This window comes from Dipodomys spectabilis, unplaced genomic scaffold, assembly GCF_019054845.1.
Source record: "Dipodomys spectabilis isolate Male_0828 unplaced genomic scaffold, ASM1905484v1 ptg000043l, whole genome shotgun sequence".
In the NCBI taxonomy this organism is placed as follows: Eukaryota; Metazoa; Chordata; class Mammalia; order Rodentia; family Heteromyidae; genus Dipodomys; species Dipodomys spectabilis.
In genome coordinates, this window is record NW_024870720.1 from 12271837 (window position 1) to 12287597 (window position 15761).

General features: G+C 34.7%; 1 protein-coding gene across 2 annotated transcripts in view; it reads left to right on the forward strand.

Moving 5' to 3' along the window:
• Gabrb1 (gamma-aminobutyric acid type A receptor subunit beta1) overlaps nucleotides 1-15761 on the forward strand; it is a 308684-nt gene that overhangs the window by 221917 nt on the left and 71006 nt on the right. For both annotated transcript variants that reach the window (XM_042678275.1, XM_042678276.1), the window contains exon 5: nucleotides 8868-8950. In XM_042678275.1, the coding sequence (XP_042534209.1) occupies nucleotides 8868-8950 (83 nt within the window). The remainder of the gene's footprint in view (nucleotides 1-8867; nucleotides 8951-15761) is intronic.

A 15761-nucleotide genomic window follows, 5' to 3' on the forward strand; every position in this document is an offset into this window, starting at 1 on the left:
CAATCCAACAAATAGGTTCATAGTTGCTGATTGTGATGAGAAACGTGAGGAAAAGACATCAGCTTCACACACCAGGATTCATTCAGAGTCACATATTTCTTCATTGAACAGACGCGTTTCAGAAAATTAAAATCGAGGACTACTACTAAATATCACTTGGGTGAGAAGACAGTCTAAGGGAGAGATAAAATTTGTTTTTCTGTATTTTAATGTAAATTCTTGGATAGGAGACAAGAAGGTGGCTATACCCAGTTCAGAACTGAACAGGCATATCTCCAAAAATGAAGTACAATTGGCCATAAAGGAAATGCAAATAGTAGTAAATAGAAAGTTGCCTGGGGTATATGCACTAGCGGGCGAGGGCAGGTGAACAGAGAGAAAGAAGGAGGCAAATAGGGAAAATACTTTACCTGTCCTATGAAAATAGAACAAAGATACTTGATTAGATTGGTTTGGAGAGAGAAGAGGGGAGAGGAAAGAAAATGGGAGAATCATGATCAAAATTATTGTACAGAGATGACGTCAAAATGAAACTTCCTTATATAACTACTTGATGCTAATGAAAATATGGGGAAATGTCTTTCTCATTTTCTACTTTAATTCACATCCCAAGTTTTTCATTCATTCTGTCCAAATTTCTGTCTCTGGGGCTTACAAATTTAGATTTGTTTTTCTCCCAACAGCTACAAAAAAAACTGATGGCAATTATCAGGCAAGAGTAATCCCACATTGTGTTTAAACAGTTAGGATTTTATGTGACTTTTCTGTAGGGTTAGTTTGACAGAAGATGGCACCTTCTTCTGAGCCTTTCCTGTTCTCATCACATACTATTTGATTTGGGGGTTCTACATTTCTCTTAAGAAAGAAGTTGAACAATATTTCCAGCTTCAGCTGCATGCCAATTTTAGTTTGAAATTACCTATTTGATTCTATAGACAGTTTAAGTAATAGCAATAGAAATTAATGAATATGTTTTCATTAAATTCAAATTCACTGAAAAAAATTGAGGGTAGGGGTGGGGGAGGGATCATTTAATTTTTTTCTCAAAGCTTGCTCTTATTTCTATAGAGATAAGAGAATTTTGCACAATTTATGTTTCTTCCATACTTGTATCTGTTTGTGATTTTTGTCTTGGTTCTTTTTTCTTTTTGTATTGTTAATGTAGAGTTGATATACAGAGGGGTTACAGTTACATGAATCTGGTAATGAGTACACTTCTCTTTGAACCATGTCTCCTCTTCCTTGACACTATACCTTTTTTCCCTCCTGTCCCTACCCACAAGATGTACAGTTCATTTTCCACATAGTATATAGTGAATATGCTTCTTTTTTTTCATGACATAAAGTCATTATCTTCCAATAACCCAATGCCTTAATGCTTTAGTCCTTTTAGAATACTATTTCAATATGACTCTTATTACCTTTGAATAAATGTGTCAGTTCTTTGTTCTAGGAGAGGTAAACATGCAAAACAGCACAGCAATTTTACAAATAAGCCAAAATATAATAACTTGAAAGAAGACCTGTGTATTTGCTTCGATTCTGAGTTGTTTTATAAACTATCTTAGGGATACTTAGGGTAATCCTTATTGATTTCCAAGTCACAGCAAGCCATTTAAAGTAAACATTTTCCTTAGGCTGTAGGGGATATTTTTACTGCGAGATCTAAGTCCCTTCCTCTTGTTCTCTGGCTTGCTACTGTTTTAATTCTGATTAATCCTGATAATTGACTGGTGAGAATAAATATGATAATTTGGAAGAAGTAGCCCTAACTTTTTTTCTGTACCATATCAGGCAATTTTAAGTATCATAGAAATGAATGTGTGTTCTTCTGTACACAGATAAATGAATATATGATATGATTTGGGAAAAAATAAATTTGTCTTGAACTCTGCCAGATTCCCATGGTAATGCATGAGTTGGCTTAACTTGATCCTGGGCACATACCTAGAAAGTTCTATTGCTGTATTATTACTTCCGGGTCGATCTCCACTTCCCAAACTGACTTATGAACTGCAAGTCATATTGACAAGTGGTTCATGAATCATTCTGGCCCAACAGACATGAATAGTAAGGATCCCATTTACACAACATTTGGTATGTAGCTAATTATCTGAAAATGACTGCCTGAGATTACACTGTTATTAGCATTCAGCACCAAGTATACAAATGAGAAGGAGAAAATAAAACAGAAATCTAGATTCAAAAATATTATAAAAATGAATTATGTGAGATCAAAGTTTGGTTTATTCTTCTGCTTATAGATATCCTATCGAACAGACTATGCTTTTCCCAATGTGCATACTTGGATCTGTTTCAAAAATGAATTGACTATATACATGTGAGTTAGTTTCTGGGCTTTCTGTTCTGTTCCATTGGTTAATGATAGTAGGATGCTGTTTTATTGCTGTCACTCTATAGTATAGTTTGTCAAGCCAGCAGTCTAGTGTTCTGGTCTGTGGTAGCTCCCTTCAGCACAAGCTGGCTGGCATAAGTTGAAGATTCTGATGTAAGAGTTTTGCCTGCCTTATGCATAACATGTAGCTTGGTCTCATTTCTACAGTTTCTGTGCCATCAGATCCCACCAGTTAGTATCATTTATAGTATTTAGTAAGCAAAACAACAATTTATGACATCATGAATGCTGTGCAGTAGGATATTTTTAACCACTGCTTTTAATGTTGGCTATATTATCAGATTCCTGGTAGGTCTTTCATTTTTATGCTCATTATTGATTAGTGAAGATGTCCTGAAATACTGCTAACTAAATAAGTGCTAAAAAAAAAAAAAAGATGGTAAGGTCAACCCTCACTTTTTTATAAAATTCGTTTTACTTTCCATGGGAGAAATTTTACTATAATAAGTGCTTTCTGCTTAGACTTATCTGGTCTGAATATAATCACCACAAATGATCTGCTATTCAGTCCAGCATATCTGAATTTACATCCCAGAATCACCATTTATACGCTATATAAACTTGGAAACATTTCTATACCACATCAGATGTCTTTTTCCTTATCTTTGAAGTTATGATGGAAATGGCATAAATGTAATAAAATCAATAAGTAATAAATTTAAAAATTCACACATAATAGTCAAAACAAATCCCAACCACAACCTCCCCTAAAATGTCTATATACTAATCCTCTGGACCTGAAAATGTATTTCTTTATACAACAAAAGTAGGTTTTGCAAGAATGAATAGGAATTTCAAGAAGAGAAGATTTTTTTTCAGATTCTCTGAGTAGGTCTCATAAATTCATCCAGGTCCTTATACATAAAAATCTATGCACTCTTTGGTCATGACAGGCTAAACTCTCATCTGTTTTTTAGGTGATATAGATATATATAAATAGATTGATATAGGTAGAGTAGATAGACACAGATAGATGATATGATAGATATATGAATATATCTATCTATGTCATACATTAAGTATGCAGTGTTAGGCCAAACAGATCTTAGGACACTCTTCAAACACACTTCTCTAAGTGAAACTGACATCAGTCTTATAATAAACTGTTCCTCACCAATCTTTAGAGTGCCAACAGGACTTAGCATCATCAATTTTTTCTCTCTTGTTTCTCATATTCCTTTTATACAACTCTTATAAAGTTGTACAATTACATAAGATACTATACAAAGTGCAGATTTCAAATTGAGAGGCTCTTCCCTATAAAATTGAAAGTTATAGTCAAATAAATGACACAATTTGTCCAGTTGTTTAAGTTGTCATTCTTATTTGTAAGTGTGCTTTTTCCATGTGTATATAGGTGCACACATGCATATGTGTACCTGAACTTCAAGCTACTAGTGAGCCAGAACTTCCTGAACTATTTTGTCAGCAATAAGAACCACGCAACCCTCATTCACTTAATATACATGATTTGTAATTCCAGTGACTGTTAAGGTCAGTGACGATACAGTATGAACCTTAACAAATGACACTACAGTAACATCATTTCTGCTCATTCCCAAGTATCTTGGGACCACAATTCTAACTAATAGCCCATTATATTGTTCTGACCTAACCTTCAATTGTCAATAAATTGGATTATAATGTAAGCTGTTCTAAATGTCTTTGAAAGAGCAGATGGATGCTATGCTGTCACAAATCCACCTTTGGGAAATCTATCTTTAGAAGTACAGTTAATTCTTTTGTCTGTTGCTGGTTCTACCTCATACATAAATTTACTAAATGCCTACAAGAGTGCTTCTTCGCACATACTTTGAGTGGGAAAAGTCAGAAACAGAATTTTTTTAATTGATCTTGAAGTCCTCAATTCATACAGTTTTGTGATATTTGACACCTTAATTACATGGGTATGATACTATGAGTCTGCTTTAGCCAATACACGAACATTTTTAGCCAGGCACCATTGGCTCAAGCCTGTAATCCTAGCTACTCAAGAGGCTGAGATCTGAGGATTGCAGTTCAAAGCCAGCCCGAGCAGGAACATCCATGAAACTCTTATCTCCAATAAACCACTCAGAAAACTGGAAGTGGCACTGTGGCTCAAGTGGTAGAGTGCTAGCCTTGAGCTGAAGAGCTGAGGAACAGTGCCCAGGCCCAGAGTTCAAGCCTCATAACTGCCAATAAATACATACATACATACATACATAATAAATGAGTACATTTCCAGGTAGATTATTAATTAATTATAGAAGTAACAACCACTGCTAGGCCATCAAATTAAGCAGGAAGGACAAATGGAAACACAAGGAGCCATCATTCTTACAAACATTCTTCGTGGTGTCTCACTCAGAAGATAAAAGAGTGAAAAGAATTCTGTATAGCACCTCTTTTTTTTGTTCAATATTGTTTTTCTGAGTAGTTATTTTTTTACAAAGAACTCGAGCTCTCATAAGCATTACAAAATCTAGAAATACCAGACTTAATTCACTACAGTCCTCCTCTCTGCTGCAAAGATTTCTACAGGCTCAGGTATGGCTTGGTATCTGCTTGGATAGGTATGAATTATTATCTGCTTATAGAGGGAGTCCCCGGTGGGTCTCTGAAGACCCTATCTGTATTTCCATGACACTCCATCAATTCTTACCAAATAATTTGTGGAATTTTTTTTGCACCTAACCCAAGTTGGGCTAATGAAATCCTCATGGAGATTTGAAATTTGAAACAGATAGATCACAAGATGGAAGTTATTTCTCTGATACCAGCCATTTCCAAAAAGAGTCAAGCTACTGTCACAGTAGCTAAATCGTGATAGTTTCTCAATTGATATCAAAATAAGATTTGAGAACAGAAGAAATAAACTGACCCACACTTTGAGCACTGTAAAATATTCTAGTCATAGTCAAGCCTTTATAGTCTCCCATGATAATAGTAATCATATGTTTTATTAAGGTCTGCTGCTTATTGAATAGATTGATCGTAACAGATGGCAACAGTAAATTCAGTAATTTTTTACATCTTGGGTTCTTTGATTACTCCCAACTGTGGGACCCATACACCTGAGGCATTTGTTATTCATGCCTCATCTATTATTCATAGATGATGCATTATTTTTTATTTTGCAAAACCACTTTGTAAAAACAGAGCCTCCCAACTTGCAAATCAGTGACTCAGTACAAGATTTCAATCCATGTCCTGATTTTGAAATAAAGTGGTTAAGTAACATAATGCCATGTGTCTAAAAGTATGAGATATTCAGTGAGATATTCCGACTAGTGAGACATAAATGCTGTTTTCGGTATTAGTGAAACATAAATACTGTTTTTGGTATTCCTAAGGCTCTTCTATCAATGTTTGATTTATATTCGGTTTCAGAATTCATTTGAGAAGACAGTTTTTAAGATGGTAATAACTAAGCTCTAGGAATTTTATTATTGTGCTAGTTGGTTTGGGTAGATATAGTGTAAAATTCTTTCATCTTTGAAATTTTATCAATGTATGTATCAAACAAGAAAACTGAAAGTACTGTAATACAGTTTGTATCTTTGCTTTTGTCAGTATAATCATGTTGAATTTATGTGATCACTGACTTTCTTTTATGTGGGAAAGTTAATTTCCTTCTTATACTTAACATTAATTATAACTTCACTACAAACATCCTACAAATTATATGCTACTTACTTAGTATCTGAATAACTGCAGAATATCATTATTTTTCCTATTAAAGTAGTTTTATGCAATTTTCATTCAAAATTTTCTTATTTGATTAAATAAGGAGTAAATGAGCAAACATTTTCCCTAAATTTCAAGATAATCCTTTGATAACTTTTCTAGATACAGTTTTTGGTATCAGTTGTTGGTACAAAGTTAATCTGAGAAAATATTAGTATCATTAACAAAGGCAAGCTAATTGACATAAAAATATTAAATAAAAATAATTATTTTTAAAAAATAAAATTATAATTATTTTAAGCTATAGTCAAATCGTCTACATTGTAATACATCCTTTGATACATTTTCATCCATGGAAGACCTCCCCAGAATACTGATTTCATATTGGTTAGCCTATGTTATTTCAAACATCAAGTAAATCTTCCTTTTTATCTATCATTAAGCATCACTAGAGACCAACCATCAGTGACAGCTCTTGAACAATTTGCATTGGTTCTAGAGGTGATCTCTTGGCCTAAATCCTGAGTGTATTGTTGTTGTTTATTCCAATTCCAGACAGCCCATTCTTGGTCACATAAGATTATACAACCAAGTTATTATTAAAAAAATATTATTAAAAGAAGAAAATACAAAAACAAGTCTCAAAAATATATAAGAAAGCACAAAGACAATAATATTCCTCATAAGTAATCCCTGCTTTCAAATTTTTGTTTTATGTTAGTAAGATCTGATTTTCATTTTTTCTATTTAGAGTTTATATACTTAGGTTATATAGATTTGGTGGGGGAGGGGATCAGTCATGAAGCTTGAACTCTGGGCCTGGGCGTTGTCCCTGCACTCTTCAGCTCAAGGTGAGTGCTCTATTGCTTGAGCCACAGCACCACTTCCGGTTATATAGATTTTTATATGTAAGATTTCAGTATATAAGATTGCATTTTATGAAAGGTTTTCACAGAGGAAAAATATTTGAAAAGCACCAATGTATCGATGTTTCTTAATTTCAGCACTACTGACATTTTAGAACAGGTTCACAAGGATGTCATTTGTTATAGAATGTTTAAGAGCATTTCTGACCTCCATCAATGAAATTTCAGCACCTAACACTTGCTCCAACATAACAATCAAAAAGTCTCCTGGGGCAGGCAGATTGTCTCAAGTAATAGAGCATCCGCCCAGAAAACATGAAGTCCTGAGTTGAAATCCCAGTGAACATAAGTGAAACATCTCCAGACATCATTTCTGGAGTAAAATATCCTAATGACTACTGTAGATGCATCTATGTTTCTATGTATACACATAAGATTGTATGCTTTAGTACAATGTGTATTGTATATACATACATATCACAAAACAAAATATACAAATAATACATATCTATATGTAGTATACAAATAATACATACATAAAATAAACAAAAAGATGCATATAAATAATGTATTACAGTACTTACTATCTTCTGAAACTCCAAAAAAGTAGAAACAACATAAATACTCCCTGAAGATTAAGAAAATAAACTATGGTACTGCCATGGAATTGAGTATACTATAATAGTTCTCTATAGATAGATTATTGTTGACTGGTAGAGAAACAAATTCAAGGTGTGTTTTTAAAGAAAATAAGCAAGATATACTACAGTTTGTGTCTTTTAGCTACTGTGAAATCTCTTTTCCCCTAAAAATAGATAGCTAAGCTTCTGTTTTCATAAAAATTCAAATGTTGTAACTGCTGAGGATTAAAGTAGAAAGAAAATACCAATTTAGATCTTTTCAATTCTTTATTATTGCATAAGAATAGACCATTACCATTTAATTTTAAGGTGATTTTTTAAATTTATAAATATGAATTTTATTTACTCTCAGATTCCACAGTTTAGGAAAGCATCCCACATAAGAGAAAATGCAAGGTTAACGAAAGTCTAGGATATCAAGTCACAGTTCTAGAGTTCACCATAGACACGTAAGCTCAGTTGGAGCAAGACAGATATCAGACTTGGTAAAACTTCTGACTCCAGAACAGTTGTGGGGGGGAAGGGGAGAAGAGGTTCCCAGTTTCATACTATATGCTGCTATCTCCAGATTCCAGAATAAATCCAAAAAAAATCTCTGTATCTATTGTGATAATTACATGGCTTTATTTTGTTATCATGGTATATCACATCACTGATTTTTGTCCTTGACCTGTCTTATATTGACTTTTATTTCTTTTAGCTTGAATTCTGCTGGATGTCCATTGTGTATGCATTCTTAACATTCTAAGAATTAATACTACTTGGTCACAGCAAGTGATTCTTTTAATGAGCTACTTAATTCGGGTTTTTAATAGGTTATTTCAGATTTTTGTACCTGTGTTCATCAGGGATATTGGCCTACAGTCTCCTTTTGTTTTGCCTTTATCTGGTTTTAGACTCAGGGTAATTCTGGCCTTAAAAAGATTTTTGGAAAGTTTTCTTCTAATTTTTGGGAAAGTTTAAGAAGAGTTAGTAGTGATTCTGCTTTGATGCTTGGTAGAATTTACCCATAAAGCCATCCGTCTTGGCTTTTCATTGCTGAAAATTTTTGATTGCAGATCCAATCTTTTGTTATTAGTATTTTCAGGCTTCTTATTATTTGTTTCTTGAAATATTCTTGGTTGGCTGTATGTTCCTAGGAATTTATCCCTCTAGGTTGCTCAACTTGCTACCGTAAGCTCTCAGAAAATTTGATGCCTTATTTCTGCCATCTGATAAACATGACTAGGATTTTACCACTCCTGTGACACCTTGTTTTCTCTCTCACCCTGTCAGGATCACAACTACAGCTGCTTGTATGATGGACCTTCGAAGATACCCTCTGGATGAGCAAAACTGCACCCTGGAGATTGAAAGTTGTGAGTGATTTTCACTGGGGAATGGGAATAAAGCTAGCTTGGTCCAATTAAATTTCACCATTTGCTTCACTGATGGTTACTGATGTATTTTTAGGTACATTTTCCTGCCAACATTTAAAGGACTTATAATTAATAATACTTTCCCTTATATCATTGGTCCAAGATCATTTCCATTAAATGACCCTTTGGACAATTAGGAAAAGTCTACTTACTTTAGTTTAACAATTTGTAAACTCATGTTTTCTTTTTCTTAAGAGTTTCTTCCAAAGCCTCCAATATCCAAGCTGCATTAATAAGAGTAAAATTCTTTCATATGAAAAAATACCTGGAGAATATTTTTGGGTTCTATCACCTATTGACCTGTAAATTGTCTAAACAAAATCTGTGGCAGAAGCTGTGTGCATAATATATCTTTATCTATAAAGAGAGGCAGATGATAAATGATATGTCATGAGGCCAAAGACTTAATGTTTTTCATGTCTCAGTGACTGATTTTGGTTTGGTCTCTGGGGTTGTTTTTCATTGATTGCTTTCTTAACAATGTGAGTATTTTAAACACTAAGATTTAGTTTGATTGACTGTCTTGGTGTCACTGTTTCTTACTCATAAATTTAGAGGTATTTGAACCTATTGATAGTGAATGCAAGAAAGATTATTCCTTGGTTTTGAAAAGTGCAGAAATATGAAGTAGTTAATTCAGAACCTAAAGCACTTTAATTCAGATCATTTGTGTGTCATTTAATATAATGAGTACTCAATTAATTTATTTATATTATCTAATACACTACCTAAATCTAAAAATCAAGAAGGTAAAGGAAAAGTAGGGAAATTTAAGTACATCTACAGTATCATTGATGAATAGATGTTTCTCTACCTTGTTATTAAGCATTAGCAGTGATTTTCTAATTCCATTGGATACATAGAAATTGAGATGTATCTACAGGGATATCTCTATATTTAGAAACAGTAATGTTTCTATAACCATGTAATGAACAAGAAAATTCATAGCGTCTTCTTTAAAACCTTAGCTTTAAAGCTCACCATATGAAGAAGTTGGAAAACATGGAAGGGTTCAATATGAAAGTATTAATGGGACTTTGAGTTTAAATTTAAAGATGATAACATTTGAACCATAATCCTAATCATATATTAATGATTCACAATATTTTATAAATTAAGTAAAACCTTCACTCAGAAAGTAGCTGTTATTTTTAAGATAGAATAAAAAGAAAGAGAAATCATGAATTGCTCATCTATATGAGTTACCTTTTAATACTGACTTCCTTCCTTGACTTTGTGATTTTTATCTTAAACCTTTACTTCTGGATGGAATTAGGACCTTCCATCCACTCAAATCTCAAGACTTCACAATATTCATCATTATTTACTTAGAGGAACAATAAATTTTGAGAACTACCAGAACTGTTTCTGTTATAAGTCATCATCAATTTCTCACCAAATCGTTATTTGCTTATTATACATACTGAGTTTTCTTACAATGTAAGTTAGTGCTTTTCCTTAAGTTGACAAATTTTGTTGTTCACATTAGAAAGTAGGTGATTTTTATGTTCACTTGAAGCAAAACGTCAATCTAATGTTTTTGTAGGACAGGAAATAAAGAACTCTACACAGCCAAATAGTGCAACATAACCATAAAATAACGGGATTATACAAAAGACAATAGCCAAGGCATATAACAATCATTGAAGAAATTCAGTAATATTCAGTCAATTGTCTAGTCAGAGAGGAAGTATGGTGACTAGGTCACTAAAAATTATCTAAAATGCAAGAACACAGGCAAATATAAGGCACCGTCAAAGGGTTTCCACAGTCACAGAACTACAGTCCCTAAAGGTACTTATCTACCCAAAAGGAAAAGACCTATGCCTGAAAGAATCTGTGTAATGAGGAATATATTAAGGTAACAACTTGGGGAAAACAGGTGCCTTCTTTTGCTAATTGAGAAAACATTATGTAATACTTATATGACAAAAGTATTCTAACATATGAGAGATGAGATGTCTGAGATTCAAAATAATAAAATAAGTTACTCAGGGAGAGAGGGAGAGGCTAGAGCTATACCAGGGATTCAAACCCAAGCATCTACTCCCCATCACAGAATCCTGCCCTCAACAAGTAAGGAAGGGAGCAGAGTTGAAAGTAGATCTGAATAGTGGAGTGCTTCCATGTTGAGTATACTGTATCAAGCAAAGACTAGTCCATGTGTCTCATATTTAACTCTGCTAAATGTCACACCTGAGCTCAGAAGCTGAAGCAGAACCTAGCTCTTAGGACAATGGTCAAATATTTAAAGTTGTGGAAACATGGTGAAAACCAAACAGGACTTTATTTCATTATGGAAAGAAGGAAGGGAGGGAGGGAGAGGGGGGATCTCAGCTGACAGTATGACTGAGCTTTAACATTTTACTTAAAATGTATGCCTACTTAATATTGGATAAACCAACATAAAGAGATCCTAAATCTTAACATAATTCAAGTGATGATGTGACATGTGTCAATAATATGGAGACTGATGGGGAATTCTTTGTTTCTATCTAACTATATAATATGGTGCTAATTATTAACAAATACTGTGTTGAGTATACATCCATGTTTTAAGTATTAATAAAGAAATGTGGCACTGTGAAACAGTTCTATCTGAACTGGCTCTATATCCAGATTATAATATAGCTTTTTTTTTTTGTCAATCATGGGGCTTGAACTCTGGGCCTGTGCACCATCCCTGAGCTCTTCAGCTCAAGGCTAGTACTCTACCACTTGAGCCACAACGCCACTTCCAATTTTCAGGTGGTTAATTGAAGAGTCTCAGACTTTCCGGCCCCGGCTGGCTTTGAACAGTGATCCTCAGATCTCAGCCTCCTGAGTAGCTAAGATTACAAGCGTGAGCCACTGACACCCAGCTTACAATAGAGCTTTAAAGTGATTATAAATACAAACCTCTAAATGAGAATGATAGACATTCCATCAATAAAACAACCAACAATACTTTTCTGTGGTCAATGGAAGGGAAATCTTGCCTACCTTAAAAGTTTTTGTATGTTCCTCCCATCCAAGGCAGACAACGTTTTCCTTTGAGACAAATTAAAGATGTTCTGTTTATATTTAATGTCATCTAATCAAGGAAAATTGGAGAGGCCATAAAGGCTGGCTAAATTGAAATTTTACTTGAACTGGGAGCAGATTAACAGTTTCATAGCCCTTGGATGCCATAAAATGAGTTAATAGCATATAGGAAAATCAATCAAGGGATTAGTATAAAGAAGATTTGGAATTTGGAATCAATAAAACAATCACATAAAGGTTTGATAGTTACGAGCTTTATGAATATGCTCAGGGCTTAGGGTAACAATGATGGAGAAAGCAAGGACCTTTTACCTATTTTTCTATAGCATGAGTTATGAAACATTTGCCCCAATCTCATTCTGTTACTGTCAGCAGATGGCATCACCTCTCACTGCACTCAAAAATGTAGGCATCATTCCAGGCCTAAAATCTCTATGTTCTCATCACTCTTCTAAGCTTTGTTACTCTGCACCATTTGGAGTGAACCATTATATTTCAGACAGAATCGTGCCCCAATTCTTTTATAGCCTCTCCTTGCCCACTTCACTCAGGATTCCATCTCTTTCTTCTTTCTCTGGGAATATTATCTCAGTCCACACATATCTTACCCTTGATCTCTCAATTCACAATCTTGCCTTTTCCACTACCTCTCTTGTTATAGTCTATAAGGCTAAAACTCATCATAAATCACTTCCACCCTATCCTGTGTCTCACTTAAGATTTTTCTTAATCTCTTTTTCTAAACTACTTGAAAGAATGGTAAATATCTGTTACTGAGCACTTCCAATTTCTCTCAAGCCATTGCAATCAAGTGTGTGCCTATCTACCACCTACCTCACTGAAATGATTCTCAGAAGTCACAAAGAACCTGTTCCATTCCATCTTTAGTCCCATGGTCCTCAAGTTTATATCACAAGATCTCTTCTGAGCCCAGGTTGATGTACATAGCACTCCATTTGGCTTATCTAGTTGGATATTTTGAGGTACCTCAAATTTAATTTGTTCAAAGCTGAACTACATTTTTCCCTCCTCAATGAGTTTCTTTTCTAGCCTCCTTAATCTCTTAACCTACTAGAATTTTAGGATTAACTCTCCACATTTCCCTAACATGTACTTCTCCTATCCAATCTATTGTCGAGTACTATTCATTCTACCCACGAAACCTTTTTGTTTTCTGTACCAAGTCTTAATTCCACAATGTGTCTTGTTTAAGTAGTTGTACAACAGAGTTGCTATTTAACAAAGCAAGGGTATTTTAATTTAACATGCCCATGTAGGTGGCCAGTAAATCTTGACCAGACCCACCTTTTCCATCATTCTCTCACATCTCCTCCCGCAACACTCTCCCCCTCCCCCCCCCCCCTCAGCCTGGAGTCCTATCAGACACATTTCCCACTTTATTTTTTCTTTGTTTTTCTTTTTTTGTCCATCATGGGGCTTGAACTCTGGGTCTGGGTGCTGTCCCTCAGCTCCTCAGCTCAAGGCTAGCTTGAGCCACAGCTTCACTTCCAGTTTTCTAGTGGTTTATTGGAGACAAGAAGCTCACGGACTTTCGTGCACTTTGAAACTCGATCCTCAGATCTCAGCCTCCTGAGTAACTAGGATTACAGGTGTGAGCCACCAGCACCCAGCTCATTTCCCACTTTCGAGATTTCTCTATTTCTTAATTTGACTTTCAAGCTCCTGTGTGATCTAGCCTCCCCCACTTTCATATATAGCCCTGTTCTTATTCTGACCACACACCATCACCACATATTTCTTCATTTCATGCAGACTGAGCTCTCTCTTAGCTCACAGTCCTCACCACCTTTGTTCCTTCTGGTTGAAATACTTTCCCTAATGTAGTTCTTGGGGCTTTCCTCTACTTATCCTCTTCTTCCCTGTTATCCCAATAAGAAAATTCTCTGAGAATTTAATCTGAACCAGAAAACTTTGATTGCTCTCCTTCAAAATGCTTTGGTAATTTTCTGTTTTTCTGGGCTCTTTGTGTTCCCCAAAATTCCTATGGTGAAACCGGATCATTAGTGTGATACCATGAGAAAGTTGGGATGTTAGATGGGGCCCTCATGTATGGAATGATTGCCCTTATAAAAGAAATCCCAGAAAGCTGACCTGCCCCTTCCATGGTCAAAGGACACAACCAGAGGGTCCCACCCATGAGCAAAAAGTGTTCCCTTGCCAGATCCTAGAATCTGCCAGGACCTTGACATTGGATTCCTCAGACCACAGAAGGCTGGGAAATATCTCTTGTTTATAAGCTACCCAGTCTATGGTATTTTGTTACTGCTGGAAAAGTAGGCAGGATATTCCTGTAGCACTTAGTAGTCCGTGTTTGTTTCCATATTTATTGTTTTTCTCCCTGTAGAGAAGGAATCATTTATTTGGTTCATTGCCCAGTAACTAAAACCTAGCCTAGAAATGATAAATATTCAACATACCTTTACTTAGAATGAAGATATATTAAATTTCTTCGCTCTGAACCTTTCAGAGGCCTTTGAATTTTAGAACATAAGCTTAGTTTCAACTTTCAGATTAGATTTAAAGCACAGATGTCTTATTGTAAAAAATAGCCTTTCATTTGTACAATTTCATATTCATGCTTTAAGACCATTTCATAAACTTATGATTGTAAATATGTCAACCAAGAGCAAGAGAGAGGAAAACTTGGCATTTTTACACTTTATGAATTTTGGTAGACTGATAATCATCCAGGAACACAATGATTTTTTTTTGCCTTGTTGTACGTTATTCTTCTCTGCTTCCTACTTGAGTGAAAACCAAGTTAGTAAAAAAAAAAAAAAAAAATCAGTGACATCTAGTTATTTCCATAGTAGCTTTTTGTTTAAAAAATAATTTGCAGCTTGTAAAGAAGGCATTGTCCTAATCTAATAAATTTAAGGAACAGTCCACTCAGTCTATCTCGTAGACCCACCATGTTGCCATTTTTGTTAATTGAAATGTCTTCATAACATCAACATCATACAGAATTTCAACCAGGAGTTGTGTTGGATTGTTTCCAACATAAAATTGTTTTCTTCTCTGCAAAAATAATAGGTGCTAAGAAATAATGTATTTACCTAACACAATGAAGATTAACCTAATGGTGGAAATTTTCTTTAGAAAATATAATGTTTGTAGAATTCAAATATTAAGTCTTATGTATGTGATGCGTTTCAATAATAGCTGGAAATGGAATAAAATATAAATACAATGTCTGAATATAAATGAGACATAGCTATAAAAGTCCACCTTTCTTAACTGCATTTAATTTTTAAAGCTAAGATAATTTTATGCAAGGGCGGAAGACCAAAATATCTAGGAAGAAAAAAGTTAGGGACATAAGAATCAATTCTGAATATTTTAAACATTGATATAAAATGAAAGCTTACATTCAGATATATTCAGTGCATTCTGATTCTCTAGAGAAATAAACCCACTGGGAGACAGAGACAGAGAGGCACAAAGAGGAGAGACTGAGGCAGATATAAATAGATTTTTTTTGTCTAGTCCTAGGACTTGAACTCAGGGCCTAGACACTGTCCCTGAGCCTCTTGGTGCCCAAGGCTAGCTCAAGCTGTGGCTTGAGCCACAGCGTCACTTCTGACTTTTTTTAAGTAGTTCATTGGAGATAAGAATCTTACAGATATTTTGCCCAGGCTGGCTTCAAACCATGATCCTCAGATCTCAGCCTCCTTGGTAGGTTGGATTACAAGCATGAGCCATCAGC